Genomic DNA, 16,637 nt, shown 5'->3' with positions numbered 1-16,637 from the left:
ATCTATATTATCTTCTATATCTATATCTATATATATACTTATATTTATTTAATAAAAAGAAAAACCCTCGTAATTCACAAACAACGGTAATGACACTGCCACACCAATTTTTTGTAAAGTTAAAAATGGCCTTCATGATAAAATAACTAACTTATTCAACTTTTCAAAATTTACATTAATTGATAAATTATTTTTTTTCTTTCTTTCTTCTTATTAATGCAATATACTGATTTATATATTTTACTCTTATTTATAATATATTTTAAAACGTGAAAGATTATTTATCATATGTACGTAAAAACGACGTGTCACAATGGTTAGTATAATAAAAAAAAAAAGACATTTCATACTCATAAACGTTGTTTAATGACACCGCTGCACCAATTTTTTTGTAAAGCCAACAATGCCCTTCAACTAATAAAATAATTAACATATTTAACTTTTCAAATTTTATATTAATTGATAAATTAATTTTTTTATTTCTTTCTTCTTTTTTATTTTTAATATAATATATTAATTCATATATTTATTTTTATTTATAATATTATTTCTAAATATATTTGAAATTATATAAAAAATATATATTTATTATATACACGTAGAGACGGCATGCCATAATAGCTGGAATATTAAGTGAAAGCACCCTTCTCACTTAATTTTAGTCTGTCATTTATTTTTTAAAATTTTAAATTACTTAATTATTATTTAACTTCTTTATTTTTCATAACTATCTTTCAGTAGTTCATTTTTTTCATGTATTTTTTTTATTTTTCTTACATTATTTATTATTTTTGTATGTCAACTTTTTTATAAATTAAAATATTTATATTAATTTATTATCTTAATATATATTTTTAGGTACTTTTTTATCCTACAAAAATTAAAAATATAACTCATATAAATATTTTATTTTAATTTATTTTTAAAAATTATGCTCTTTATTAAATAATAAATTTTTTATGTTAAATAATATTATAAAATTTTCACACACATAGAATGTGCCATAAATTACTAGTATAATATAATATATATTTCTTAGGTACTTTTTTACCCTACAAAACTAATAATGTAATTCATATAAATATTTTTTTTAAATTATTTTAAAAATTATGCAAATTCATAAGATGTACTGCGCTTACTAATATTATCTATATTTTATTATAAATTTTTATATACTTTATTAAATAATAAATATTTATTTTAAATAATATAATAAAATTTGCACACACATAGAATGCGCCACAAATTACTAGTATAATTTAAAGATACTCAAAATTCTTTTGAAAATACTATTTTTTTTCAAAATTATTTACTATATTTTTTTTGCACTTGCTAATATTGTTTTTTCAAAATTATTTACTATATTACAATTGCTCTACCATATTGAAGATAATTGAAATTTTATTTAAATAAAATATCTAAATAACATTTTTTTTAATCAAATTTTATCAAAAATTATTCAACAATTCACAAATGTCTATAAAAATAATGTAACACACAGATCAGAAATGAAACAAAATAATTAATAATGAAAAACATACGAAAGACGAAACGAAATATATGAACAATACAAAATTAAATATTAAACAACATCCAAAACCACGTGGAGTTGCGATAGAAGGTGGAGGAGAATGTTCGGGTGGTTAGGTGAGGACGACGGTTTGGCCGATAGGTGATCGAATTTGAGGTATTATGATGGAGCATCCAGATCTAGGCCTATCAATTGGTAGGGTCTTACCATACCCAAACCCATACCTAAAAATGCCCAATAGAATAATCAATATATACTCAGATCTAATGGGACAAAGAGAAAAATGAAAAGAAAGGTGAGTGATGATTTCGCAAGAAGAGAGTCATACACAAAACAAAGAAGACTCGCCGCTATGTTCGACTACGATGAAAGATTAATTATTTTTAGTTGCTTGATCAATCACAAAATATTTGCGCTTCAAACCAATTTTACGAGTTTTTGGGTTCAACACATTAGGTCACTACTATATTGTTTCATTTAATATTCGTGACGGTGATACTTAATATTTAAGATATTTCCATTTATAAGTCCACAAAATACATATGCTTTAAATATAAATATCTTATTGAGTATATAATATAAAGTTATGTGCACTTTTTATGTGATTTAAACTGTCAAATTAAGTATAAAAACAAATAATTTAATTTCATACAACATATGCAAATCGTACTCAATGTGGTAACTATACTTTCTCAATATGATAATTTAATTTCAATTCGCGGGGTTTTGAGGACATAAATAGGACCTTTCACTATTATGTTTTTTGGATAAAATGCTACATTTGTTTCTTTGTGTAATGAAATTGTACGTTGTTTTTATAATTTAGATTATATAATGCATCATTTGCGATAAACAATTGAAAACAGTCAGACTTGATTATAATTGAAAATGTTGATTATATGTGGAATGGATGCAGATTGTTGTGTTGAGTGATGGATGCGATGAACAATTGAAAAATATTCAATGATGATAAGTGGTTACTCACTTGTAATGTACAAGGTCCAAAAATATTCTTTCGACTCCCAAACACTTTCCCTATAAATTCCAATCGAACTATGCATTACATATGCATACCAATTGTCATTGCTTAAGCAAATTAATATTCTCGTTGATTCCACTGGTGTAAGTAGCTATATCGTGCCTCTATGGAGGTTTTTGTGATTTACACTTAAAGATTTTTACGGCATTCACTGGACACTTGAGATGGAGCGAGTGTTCATCACATGTTGTGTTGACTACTCGGCCTTTGGGGATTGAATAGGTGAAAAACCCAAGTCCAATGACTATTCTGGTCGTATACGTCTGTGGAGTGAAACTATGGTTCGCTTTTATGTTGACCGATTAGGGCATCTGTGAGTAAGGTATAAGTTGCATATTTTCTAAGCAACATAGGAATGTCAACTCGGTTTGTGTTGCATTGTTATGTATTAAAACTTGTTGATAAGTTGTACTTCGTATACTATGTAGATCGGAATAAAGAATGCATTGTTTAGGTCAATATGACAATGCAACTATATTTGGTAGCGCGAACTACCAAACAATTTTCAATTGGATGTGATATATGTCAACCTTGCCATATGACCAACTTCTTAGTAGAATCCTGACTGGAAAAATGTGACTGCAATTGTCCTAATTGAGGTCCAAAATTGTGAATACTTTTTTCTTTCTTGAACAATTTTCTATGCATAAAATTGCTTCCTCAAAGTGTTGATAGTAATTAAAATCCTGCAGTATGTTGGTCAAGTTTACGTCTGGGGCCAAACAATGACAAATATATGCTCCCATTAGATATAGAGAACAACAATTGTTCAAAAGCTGACTTATTTTACAATCTTTAATTTTTCTAAACTTCTGCTTTAACAACAAAAATTTTGTGGTCTATTGGATATTGATGATAACCTTGGGAGAACTCCCTTCAACTCCACAATATTATTTATTTGACACGATTAGTTGAAGGGAAATATCCAAATCCATGTGTTATTATTTTCAATAATCCATACTTGTAGCACAAAATTCTATTATTCCTCCTCTAAATGATAAATGATTGATTACATATTATTATCATTTCTTGATGTCGATGAGCATAAGAATCTAGAATTGCCTTGAAGCTAAACCCTAAATTATCTAATTAAGAATTTTATCATGTGACTAAGTATCTGCATAGAGCTTTGGAAGTGGTAATGGTGATAACCAGTAACTTAGGTATCTGAAATAGTTCGGTCTTGAATTTGCTTGTAAGGCTGGCGCCAAGAATCCCCATAATATATATTTTACTGTGACCAAATTGAATTAATTTAATTAGAAATTCAAATAAATCCAAACAAGAAATCCCCATTTTTCTCAAACTTCAACCAAAAGCAGAAGCAGAAGCAGAAGGAGCCTCCGCATTTCAAAGCTAACAACAGCATGATGGCAAGCATAATGCACATAAGGACGCGTCAGCAACTCGCAATCCCACCTTCTCGCCGCCTCTCTCGACGGTTTCTCCACCTCTTTCCCCATCACCAGCCTCGCTAGTTGCTTCACCCCCACGAACGTGAATTGTGGATTTGTGAGGAAACCGATGATCGCGGAGGGGATGGAGAGGCAACAAATGAGTTGAAAGATGAGGCAGCAGCGGCCGACGCAAACCGGCAGCGTCACGGCCCGGCTCGTGATGTAGGGGTGGCGGCACCACTCAACCTTCAGTATATATTTTTTCTATTTATTTATCTATTCTATATAAAAAAAAAATATTTTTATCTCACAAACGACGATTATAACACTGCAATACCAATTTTATTATTATATCAATAATATCACTAAATTGATTTTCTTTCTTTTTAAAAATATGACGTATTGTTTTATATATAATTTTTTTATTTATAATCTATTTTGAAATATAAAAAATTATTTACTATATACATGCAAAAACACGTACACGGTGGCTAGTTTTTAAAAAAAGTTCGGTACTCAATCGATTTCGATGACAGGAGCAAAAAACTCAAATCTGTTTCGATTACAGGAGCAAAAAATTAAAACCGACCAAATTACCAAATTTTTATAAGAAAAGTAATACCAAATACCAAACGAAATTCTGGATTCAATATTCATTTCGATCCGATATGGTATTCGTTACAACCAAAATTTTGATCGACTCCCGATAGATTAAACCGAATATCGTACACAATATCCCATCACCCCAACTGAGCGAGCTACCAAAGCTATACCTTCTCATAACAGTACTGATCTAAGCAATGCTATTTATTATACCATTCATTATAATTAATTGAAAATATTAACAGAGCAAAAGGGCAAACAAATATATTCAAAGGCTGATAAAGATTTACAACCAATTTTTAACGTGTAGAAAATAAAGAGGAGAGGGAGAGGGAGAGAGAGAGAGAGAGAGAGAAATGAATATGTTTATATCAGGAAGAAGTAAAAATAAAGCAGGATCCATCAGCAGCAGTTGGAAAAAACAGACTGCAATTGCTCTCTTACTCACACCAAACCAAGAAAACTAGTAAGAAGGAAGCCGGCTGCCACAACACTGCATCCTTTATCCTTTGAAATTAATAAAAATGAAGAACCAGAAGAATGACGGTTCTTGATTAATCACCCCAGCTTCTCAATGAAGGTTTCTGTCAAGGCCTGGCCATTCACAATTTTCGTTGTTCCTACAATCAAGTCGTATGCCATTCCCTCCTGCAGAAGACGTTTGCGCCATAAGGAATGGTATAAGGTAACAATGACGAGACGGGGACTTAATCTACAACAACTGCCATCCTGATCAGATAGCTATTAGCTAATAGAAACTCGTGCTAAGAAATTTCATTGGACAGTGAATATCCATCCCATTTCTCTTTGGTAACTGATGATGAGTGTTTGGGAACATGATTCGAGCAGAACATATTATGCCCATGACCATTGTCTTTTACTCTTTTATCTTACAGAAGATGGAAAAGCAAACTTGGTTCAACCGGTTACATTTCCTAAAACACTCCTCTTTGTTAATCCATCACTGACATTCTGAATCTCTTGACTGAAATGAATGAAAAGTTCTGTATACTTAATGATGGAATATTAAAAGCATACCTGGGAACATAGGAAACGAAGGGCAGAGATCTCAGCAAATGTTACTCCACCAATGAAAACTACAAGGACTAAGGAGCGTCTTCCATCAGCAAGTCTGGAATAATTCAAATTGCAGTATTTGATCAGATCAGAGAATTGCATAACACACATTTGCAACTCTACCATGAGATGCACCACCAAGTTTTCTCATATTCATGCTTATCATAACTATAGCAATTGAAAGTTCTGCAAGTTTTCTAACTACTTTGTGATGCAGACACTGATGATATGGATCCAAGTAACCCACCCCCATTTCCTTTTTCTATTTTCTTTTGGGTTGGGGGAGGGGTGGAGGAGTTTGGTATATGATGTACAATTATCATATGGAAAATCTATCACAAATGTTGACAAATCTTACTTTTCAGAACTGTTCAGAGATCCTGGCAGTGTTTCATATGATGGGATGCTAGCATATCCACCCTGTGAAAACATACAAATGTTTCTATAAGCAATTTGTTCCAAGGTTGACATGAAAAAGTGGAGGTCGAGAAACAGAGACATATAAGATGACTGACTCTCTTGATTTCTGAGTGTGGCCCAGGCAGCAGCCTTAGTATTTCTTCAATAGGGCGCCTGTAGGATAAATTGCAGGCGAAAACAGAAGAATAAAAAATCAACTGAAGAGAATGAAAATTTATATTTGGGTATAAATGTCTTTCTTCTGTCTTCCATCATATGGAATGATGTGCAACAAAAGTGTCATTTCAGATATATCATAAGCATTTAATGTCATTTTCAATTGTGATAAGATTCTTTATTGCAACAATCATGAACTTGAGGATGAAAGCTAAAGCTTCAACGAGATTTAATAGAAACGTCAAGCAACTTCTCATTGGAAATTGCAGAATTTCAGGCATACTAAGAACATATGAAAATAATAGCTCAGTGATGAGAACACAACTCAAACCTTAGTAGAAAGCATTACACAGCATAAGTTTATCATTGAACACATCATTTTTCCTTTTTCTTTTTTTTTTTCTTTTCCTGTTTCCAGTCAGCTAAGTCACAATCTTCTAAATAGCTACAATGCAGAAATTAAATGGGGAAAAATGAAGCCTAAAAAGTAAACATTGTGAATATAAGAAATTGTACTTGTCCAATATTTAATTAATTTCTGATACGGATACGTGAAGCACATAAACATCCTACAGACTCCTTGGTATCATATTTCAATGAACAATTATGGGAGATAAACCACAGCAAATTAGACTAACCAAGAGAAGTTCATAGCCTGCAATTAATGGGCACCTGAATTACTATTCTGTCTGAGCACAAGAACAATGTAAGGTAACAGGAAAACTTTGAAAATAAGCTCACCATCCAGATCGTATTGCCTGCTGAACAAGCCGAATGCTCAGAGGTGCGTATCCAGAGAAAACATAGGCGATATCATTTGGACTGATAGAGAGAGAAATTAAGATGTGTGAATATCAGCAAAAGGAATCACCCTCAATTAAACCCTAATATTCACTAAATATACTAATCATCATAATCATTTGCTTTTATTCTCACTGGAATCTTTAACTCACAAGTGAGTTGTAAAAGTAGAATTTCATTCTCTGCATTTAGGACTTAGCAGAAATGCAAGATCACAGATCTTAACTATTCACATAAACAATGACAACACCTAATGCCTTCAAGACATAGACAATAAGATCAAGCTTGCTACCGCAACCACTTCTGGCTCATAGCACCTGAATTTCCACATGGTCACAATACGCTCATTTCCAACTAGTACTCACAAGTCACAACCTAAGGTATCCTCTTGTGCTTGGTAGAAGTAATTTAAGTCTCTTGAATGAAATTAGAAGCAGTTCAATCTAATGTGAATAGATTACGAGTCCAAGTGTCCAACTTTGCAGGTCCAAGCCCACTTTCAAGCTGTCTGCTGTCAAAGACATGTTTTGCTGATTTACAGCAATGAGACCCAGTTGGCAGCAATGAGGCTAAGCCAGTAACATTTCATGGTATGCCAGCCAAAAGAAAGTATCCCACAGGCTCTCTAAGAGATATAAATAAGCAGCACTGCAGCAATATAAATATTAGTTTTAAGATTTTTCCATAACCAGATTCATCTTCATTAAGAAATTATATAAGTTGATAATGAAAATGATTCTACAAAATTGGCCAATAAGAACAAAGTAATTTATTAACAGATATAGGGGACCTGCAACATAGTTCAGGAGCTGCTACCTAATACCTCACATGACATTCTTACTACAAAATAAACAATAGAGTGCAGTCAAGATCAAAAGAAAAATACTTCGCGGTGTCTGTGTCCTCAACTACAAGTTGCAGAGCACGTTTGATTGTCAGCCAGTTGCTCCTTGAGTCCTGCAATACACAAACAGAATAACTAACCATTTCATGAAGATTCGGTTTAGGTTAGAACAGATGGATAGGCATACCGAAAAAAGAAATTCCTTATTTAACCTGTTTCCTGAACAGCCCAGCTTTTTCCAAGTTATTCAGCGTAGCAATATGCTCAAAGCCGTAGCTATGAAGAAGCTCTCTCCTGAACCACAAGTAAAAGTTCAACAATTTGAGAGAAATTCCATAATTTTTACAAGTTTAAAAGCAAAATGAAAATATAAATTCACTTGCCTCAGATAGTCAAAATTCTTTTTTGGCAACCCTGAGTTTGTTACTGAAAATAAGATTAGAAGGCGCAGGACGTTTACAAGAGGCTCCTGCTTATGAATCATTTCTTCAATGTAATCAAAGCATCTGCGGCCATACAGATTGCAGTTACAAAGAGCAAAAAGCCCATATCAGTAACAAATGTAGAAGAAGGACCACGAGAAAAACAGGTGTTGAGCTGGTAAATCTGTAGGATTAGTTGAATTTAGGGTGTTCATCACACAAGATGGTTAAGGATTAACAAACAAAATGTTAACAATTTTTCAAGAAACCCATAAAGCTGACAATCATGTCAATCTCTCGCACTAAAATCAACCACAAGAATTGATAATAATCATATTCAAAAAACATTTGAAAACACTGACAGATCAGAAAGTGCCTCTAGCATATCATGTCCAAGATTTTCAATATATATGGAAAGGCCTTTTGAGTCATACAGTTGAATGCATTAAACATGTGGTTTACAGCAGAAAATTACTTTGATCTAGTGGTCAAGAATAAAATAAAGGTCTTCCCCCAGAAACTCAGGAAACTAGAAGAAATGGGTGCAGATACACATTATGCATTCGATAAAAACAAATGTCCAATATTCATCCAAAATCAGGCAGACATCAATAAAGAGGTGGAAAAAAAAAGAGCAACCATGAATCCACAATTGATGTAAAATTGTGCATGCATAGCATATATACGTCATATCTTCTAATGTAAGTCAAGGAGGTTGGGCCACAGAAATGAGAGTAGGACATCCTAACTTCACATCTGTATCCATGTATTACAATTGAGGAAGCATTTGACCTTGTATTGATTTGAGAAACAAGAGGTTTAGATCTCGATTATTTGGCTAGATGTGCAGGGTAATGAACCAATACAGAGGATTTTTTTATTTTTTTATTTTGGGGGGGGGGGGGGGGAAGAATTTCAAATCCATCATAGTGATCTTCAACAATCACAAAAGAGATATATGAGGATATGGATTCTGTTAATATGTACAAATTTTGTACATTGGATTTGAAATCCTGCAGTCCAAATCCTTCAATCAAAACGACTTGAAAATTCGAGTAGTGTACCATCCTTTATCAATGATAGAGATCGCACAAGGTAATGCTGCCAATTTCTACCAGAGAAATCAAGACACAGTAACATATGAAATAAATATTAAGGGAAAGTTCTATTCATGGAAACTTTACTGAAATGCACTCGAGTGTCTTCTATCGGGAAACTTCAAAACTCCATTGCCAAGTCAAAGAGAAGTATCAATATTCTTCAACATTTTTAATAACCTATGGAGATCTTAGAGAATCTTGGTTTAGAAATATAAGGAAAACCAAACTGGCATCCACCCTCCAGACAAAATCCCATGCCTGTTTGCACGTAGCTTGGGAGATAGAAGGGGCAGATAGGTGGGCCAGCTTGGGTTAGGTCAGAATTTAATATACTTGTATCAGTTAATTAAAGGCTGAAATGGTTTGTGCAGGCAGTGGCTGACTTTATACATCCTCTGTTTTAGCAAGATGCAGGTCGAGAAGATGCACCAAAGATCACGCAAGCAACATGAGGCATTAGAGGGAAGCATGAATTTGCCCATTGAAGTAGAACTTAGGCGCTATACATGCTGCTGGCTCGCATGCAATCATATGGTTCAACATAAATAAAGCTTGTCAACTGGGTTAATTTATAGCCACCTTACAGTTGACTGTCCACCAACTGAAGAACAAGGCAGATGCTCTGACTTTGAATAAGAGATAATTGCAATAGTTTCTTCTTATCTTATCCATCAACTAACTTATCCTCATTCAGAATCCCATATACTGGAAAGTACCTACGTTTCCCATTGAAATGCAACAGGGAAATAGTCGTTTATCAGAACAAGCACAGAAGATATTATTATCATGGACTGAGAGTTTGATTAGTTCCAGACAAAACCTGCTTCCATCTCTGAGATAAACAAAACCCACCATGCTTAATTTTTTTACCCAACCTAAAAAGACCCCAAATGTCACTCCTTATCATAATTATAAATGTGATTAACAAAGCAATAAGAACTCATCAAGACTCAATAAATATCTAACAGAGATAAGAATGCGGAACAGTTGAAAAATTTCATAGCATACATGTCATAGCTCTGCGCCTCCACAAGTGTTTGCTCCATATCAAGTCTCCCAAGAAATGACGGTTTTGATGTGAATGTCGATAAATGCTGAGCAAGATTTATGTGCCTCTGAGTTGACAAGGAGAGGCACTTAGTATGTAATAGATTTCCAACATATACGCAAATTCTGAAGGGATACTCACAGTCATTTCAGGCAATGAGTTAAGCTTCTTCACAAAGTCCTTCAATTCAGAGACGGTCTGAGACTGTATACAGGGTGCAGAATCAGAATTCATGTACTCTAGTAGCATTAATTTAATGCACAAAGTTGTTCTATACAATAGAAAGCAACCTCCAGATTTCTGGAAAATGGCCTGAACAGGGTTTCTGAGAATTTCTATTTCACAGGTCAGGCACTGTATCTGAATGTTCTCATTTTCTTATTGTTTGTCAATGTATAAATGTTCTATGCAAATTATTGTTCTCATTGTCTTATTGTTCTCTTAGAATTCAGAATTCATGTACTGTAGTAGCATTAATCTAATGCACAAAGTTGTTCTATACAATAAAACGCAACCTCCAGATTTCTGAGAAATGGCCTGAACAGGGTCTGAGAATTTCTATTTCACAGGTCAGGCACTGTCTCTGTGAATGTTCTCATTTTCTTATTGTTTGTCGCCATATAAATGTTCTATATCCTAAAAGAGCAGTTTTACTTTCCTGAAGGATACTTAAACATCATAACATGGTGAATAAAGCATAAAAGTCATAAGGATTTCCTATTTCAATGGTTAACTGCAACTCTTTGGCCACTCAACTTTGGAACAATACTACCTAGCTTGTACATGACAAGTAACAAGAGAGACACAAATATCCCAGAACAAGATATCTGGTGGGAAATTGACCCACAGCTTGAAGGACATTCAAAAAGCTTATTTCAAGAAAACTCAGGCTTCATTAAGATTAAGGTAACCTCAGAAGTTTAATTTATTTTCGATGTCAACTCAATAAGCAGAATGACCATGTTTTTGCAACAAGAACTGGGTGAAAACAATAAACAAAAGGCATCTCAAAGGTGGATTGGTGGACACTTACAGTAGTTGAAATCTCTGTATAATCTTGCTTCATGGATGTTGCTTTTTGTCGAAGAACCTGAAACATGCTGCAAATAGCAATTAAAGAAATAGAGCTTCAAAAGTAATAGACTAGAAATACGCCTGAACAAAGAATTTCAAGACACAGGCATAGTAACAAGCATGTGAATGTGATTGTTTGAACGCAAATAACAAATGCATCAACCTGGACAACAACTTCAAAATTCAGATCCCGGATCTCTTTGAATAATTTGTCACTACAATAAAGACAACAGAATTGTTAGTCATCATAGCATGTCTGGAACTAAGAAATAGAACTTTCTATTGACTTAGCATGTATTTGGGTATACCGGTATACCCATGTGGATAACATGGATGAATTAGGTAATATCAACCCTGTGTCAATTACACTAGTCAATGAAAATTTTCAAGGGGAAGCTGGAGTAAAAAGAAAGCCTAAAGCAATCCAAATAGTGTGGATGTGGGATTAGCATTCAAAATATAGGAAACATAAATGAACTTCAGCGAAGCAAAATAAATCATGCCTAAAAGAAGAGATGAAACACTGACAAGCAAGGGGAGATGAAAAACACACAGCCTAAAGATGTACACTAAATGATTAATTCAAAATTCCTACATTTGTTCAATGGAAACTGAACTATAAAACAAAGCACACTATCAATTAATGAAATGTTGTACCTAGAATTAAGGGGAACCTTTATCTTCTTGCCTTCTTGCTGAACTCCCATGATAGAAGCATCTAGCTCCACAGCACCATTATTGACACCAAGAAACTGCACCGAACCTATTAGAGATAGCTTATAAACAAATCCAAAAAGGAAAATATCCAGTACTATTATTACGTCATCGGTTCTTAGGGAAGCTCATGGCCTGCATGTACATTTAACCATAACCACTGTGAATGCTTTTTCCATTTACATAACAAAATTAACAGAAACACTTGTATGATAAAATGATATCCACAACTCAAATGCATTTCAAGTTTTTCATAATAGCCTTTCAAGATGGCATTTGGAGAAAAACACAGTTTCATCTCCACTTGCAGTCTACCTCATCTAGCAATCCTTCATATGTCAACTGAGAACACATTGGAGTGACCATGTCCACCTGCAACAAGAAAATAACTCAATAGAATCTCAGTCTATATGCCAAACAGTATATAAAAATAAGCAAGTGTTAAGTTGTATAGATGTAAGTAACCTAAGAGGTCTAGGTGTGTTAATTTGTGGAGACATAAACTTGCAAAATAATGCAATAAGAGAGGTTATCAGATTAATCATTCCAGAGTTGGAACAAGTTTCACACTCAAGACACAGAATATAAGCCTACTTTCAAACAGTCTACAATAATCAGGTATTACCATTTTGGTAACCTCCCTTGAGAGCTCTTCAATAAATGCAACACTTTTTCCATTAAGAATCCAGCAAAGGATCATGACAAATGCATAAGAAGCACGTAAAAGGAGACTTAAGTGAAAATATTGGCTGTACATGAGACCATGAGAGTTGCTCTTGCAGAATTACTTCCTATGAAGGGGTGTCCATTGGGTAGGATAACGATCCTAAATAATAGGGACTAGTTAATAAAGCAACAACCTCAATTACTTCCAAGTGCACTTTTGTGGCCAAAGGACCAAGTGGATCCAAGAAAACAACATAGTTGCAGGAGAATAAAAGGTTCAAGTCAAGCTGACAATTTCATACTATTGTAGCTTGATGCTTCTGAGTCTTAAAGTTCAACCATCTGAGGTTTTAACATGTTTTTATCCATGTCAATTTGCATTGTTCAATAAATTTTAGATTTATTCATGTAGGTCTGTGTCCGGAGGCCTTCCGGTATATTTGATGCTATGACAAACAACTAACTTAGATGGGTCACCCTTGCAACTGAACACTGATTATATGCCAAATCTCATGCAGGAATAGATGCTAGCACTTTCAGAACTGCATTAATCCAAAACAGCACCCTATAATCCTTAACATCCTGACCGATGTACATAGCTCTCCCCAACCAATTTAAAACAAAAAGAAATGTATTAAACCCTAAAACCTAGATGCATTTTCATATATCATTTTCATCACCCTAGTCTGACCATAAAAAGTTAACTGGTCCAACTACAATGCTTAAATTTCACCCAATTATTTTAGGTGTCAAACTTGTGATCAACTGCCAAATATGGCTAATATGATCTTGCAACTTCTTGTCTTCTTAGCCGTTAGCATGCAAAGCTTAAGGCCTAGCTTTGTTATTTGACAGTTCAATTGACAGTCTACAAAGATATCAAATAGATTCCAGAACGCCTATAGAATAAATTGAACAGGGAATAATACTTACCTCTGGACAAACTATAAGGGGGAATGTAAGGTCATAAAATTGGGAAATATATAAGGAAAAACAGAGTGGAAGTTTACCTCTCTATCTAGAAGTACAAGAGTATTTATTTCTGGAATGCCCATCTGTGGTTCGAGCAAATAAACAGTCAGCATGTTTTCATACAAACGCTCAATATTAAAAAAAAAAAAAAAAAGGTATTATATGCCTTTAGTGAAGAATAATTACGTCTGATGTATTAACAGGTTCTTCAGCTTGCATGCGGTTCAAAATGTCAGCAACACGTGTAGCTGCTTTGCCTTTCGCCCGAACATTTGGTATTAATCCAAAGGAAAACTGCATTACAATCAACATACAATTGTCAAAAGAGGTTGAAGAGAGTAAAGGCAAAAGATATTGGAGACCACAAATATAATTTTCCTTCAATTAACATGGTAACATACCAAACACTGATTACAGAATTTAGTAAAGCTCTGAATATTTTAAAGTTCTCCACCAACATTAACAAACTATGCAGAAAATCAACTATACCTCTAGATTGTGAATGGCTTTTGCAATATGCCAGAGAGACGTAGCATCTCCATCTGCCAAATATTCCTGTCAGGCATATCGTGACGTTAGACACAACTGATTCAAGATTGAAAGAAAAGATAGGCTTTCTTCTCTCAAATTAATTAGTCATTTCCAACATAATAGATAAAATCACATACTTTCTGAGCAAGGTCAAGTTCAAATGATAATACATCCTCATCCAGAGGGATCATGTATAAGGGAAAGTCCCCAATATTCAACAACTCATGCACTTTTTCCTCCTCAAGTACCTGTACACAGACAAACATAAAATACATGGGGTGTTGTCACAGAACAATTTTCTAAAATCTATCAAATGTTCAAACATATGCTGCTTACCTTCTCACATACAACCGCTCGACGTGGAACAAAGTAAAGATAATATTCTCTGTGAAGTCCTTTTGATGTATCATTGTGAATATGCGAGCAAATGAATTTGATCAAGTCAATCTGAGCTCGAACAAGGTAGACCACCTTGGTGCGATCGGTTTGAATTGGCTCAGCCGTTAGATGCCGCAATTCAGCACCATGTTTCTGATCATAAGAAGCATCGTTGATTAAATTTTTCCTTAGCAATCACCAAATTGTTCAAATTAGCAGCGGCAGAATCACAAGTAATATCTCTACTAATTAAGTTGTAGAGGCTTCATCCAGTGTTTTTCTTTCACTTTTCCATGTAACCAAATAATTACAGATGCCCACATGAATACAAAATTCAGGACTTCAACAGGAAGTAATAATTATCCTTCAAAACTTGTAAGAGAAATTTTCTGAATGATTGAAACATAACCTTTTACAAGTTCAAAAAATTCCAGGCCAGAAACGAGAGACAATTGCAAATGTTTCAATAACCCCTCTGACACTGGATAAGAAAACCCCACATAAAATGCAACAGAAAATGCCATACATTGACCTTAATCTGAAGCCAGAACCTTCAACTATTGACCATCTTCAACGATGTTAAAGGAATCATTCGAGTAAAATAAAAGAAAAATGAGTAAGCAGACGAACACAAATACCTTCAGTTCTGAACTTTGGACAAGAAGCGAGAGCGAGCCGCTGAGCTTCGGATCAATTACCAAACACTTATCTCCTCGAACCTTAAAGAAAAATAACAGAAATTGCAAAACAAATAAATAACTCAAACAATTACAGTAGAACAACGATTGAATTGAACTGCACTGAACTGAACTCACATTTTTTAGTATGGTTTCCAGCTCCGCTTGAGCCCGGGCTCTGGATTTCAGCAACAATAAAACAAAAACTTAAATATATAACAAAACAAATCCCTTATGACCAATTGAAAATTTGCTGTCAAAATGTTCAAAAGATCATACCGTATGGCACTGAGATTGATCGGGGCGTTCTCCAAATTGGGAATCTGAGACATTGTTTCTCGCTTTCCCTTTCTCTCTCTAAATTCTCCTTCCGGGAGATGGACTTTTGAGTGAGTGGTGAGTTTGTACCATATGAAATATACTTTTCCTTAATCTAATGAAGCAATATTAGTTAATAATTAGTTCAACATTTGGGAATTGGAATGAGCTTCGGGAAAAAAATAAATTTGGCAAAATCTCATTTTTTGTCCCATTAAATTTGATCATTCTTATTTTTTCGTCCTTTAATTTTACATTCTATTAAATTTAGTCCTGTAACTATGCTCATTAACTAATTAGTCCTTTTGGTAGACAAATTTAGACTAACATATTTTATTTTAATTAAATTACTAGGGATATTGTAAGTTCTCCATTTTATTGTTATTTTAGTTTATAATTTTAGAACGTCGTGAGACAGTTCGGTTCATATTCCGTGTGCGCGTTAGAGCATTGAGATGACCTTTTCGAAGTATGAGAGGACCGGGAAGGACGCACCTCTGATGTACCAGTTATCGTGCCCACGATAAACGCTAAGTAGTCAAGTAACTGCTTTATTTATCACCAGGTAGAGATTAATATTATATGTTAGCGGCATGAAATTCTTTGGCGTTGAATTAACATGTTCAGGAAGAACAGGTTGTTCCAACTCGATACCGTCAAGAATTCTTGACTATTGCATGGGAACGGGCTCATCTTCAAAGTATTTTTCCCTTCCAATATTTTCTATTAGAGCTTCCCTCATTCTTTTTATTGAACATAAATGATGCGAATAGGGCTTTAATGAGTTCTAATATGCAATGTCAGGCAGTGACTCCCCTAGCCTTCGTCTCTCAATGCCAGTGTCAGCCCAACAAAGTGCTTTCGTCGTT

General features: G+C 34.0%; 1 protein-coding gene across 1 annotated transcript; it reads right to left on the bottom strand.

The window, feature by feature from the left end:
* Positions 1–4,917: 4,917 nt before the first annotated feature.
* On the bottom strand, positions 4,918–15,885 carry ATVPS33 (Sec1/munc18-like (SM) proteins superfamily). The gene is made up of 22 exons (XM_088879780.1): positions 15,730–15,885; positions 15,589–15,628; positions 15,412–15,492; positions 14,732–14,926; positions 14,533–14,643; positions 14,354–14,419; positions 14,051–14,158; positions 13,903–13,947; positions 12,542–12,598; positions 12,170–12,264; positions 11,676–11,727; positions 11,472–11,528; positions 10,580–10,642; positions 10,399–10,505; positions 8,252–8,374; positions 8,081–8,162; positions 7,911–7,981; positions 6,965–7,045; positions 6,163–6,220; positions 6,006–6,067; positions 5,609–5,702; positions 4,918–5,218 (listed from the first exon to the last, which is right to left on the bottom strand). Exons 1-22 carry the CDS (start codon positions 15,780–15,782, stop codon positions 5,129–5,131), a joined length of 1,791 nt encoding a protein of 596 aa, XP_088735906.1. The 5' UTR covers positions 15,783–15,885; the 3' UTR covers positions 4,918–5,128.
* Positions 15,886–16,637: the final 752 nt, after the last annotated feature.

The sequence above is a fragment of the Sesamum indicum genome, linkage group LG4 (genome assembly GCF_026168435.1).
Source record: "Sesamum indicum cultivar Baizhima isolate 11 linkage group LG4, ASM2616843v1, whole genome shotgun sequence".
NCBI lineage: Eukaryota > Viridiplantae > Streptophyta > Magnoliopsida > Lamiales > Pedaliaceae > Sesamum > Sesamum indicum.
The sequence above is the reverse complement of the archived record's forward strand: the minus strand, read 5'-3'. Positions and strand labels throughout refer to the sequence as shown.

Coding starts and splice junctions, on each gene's coding strand:
- ATVPS33 (XM_088879780.1), bottom strand. CDS start 15,782: ATGTCTCAGATTCCCAATTTGGAGAACGCCCCGATCAATCTCAGTGCC. Junction 15,493..15,588: donor TGGAAACCATACTAAAAAAT/GTGAGTTCAGTT, acceptor TTTTTCTTTAAG/GTTCGAGGAGATAAGTGTTT. Junction 6,068..6,162: donor CACACTCAGAAATCAAGAGA/GTCAGTCATCTT, acceptor ATGTTTTCACAG/GGTGGATATGCTAGCATCCC.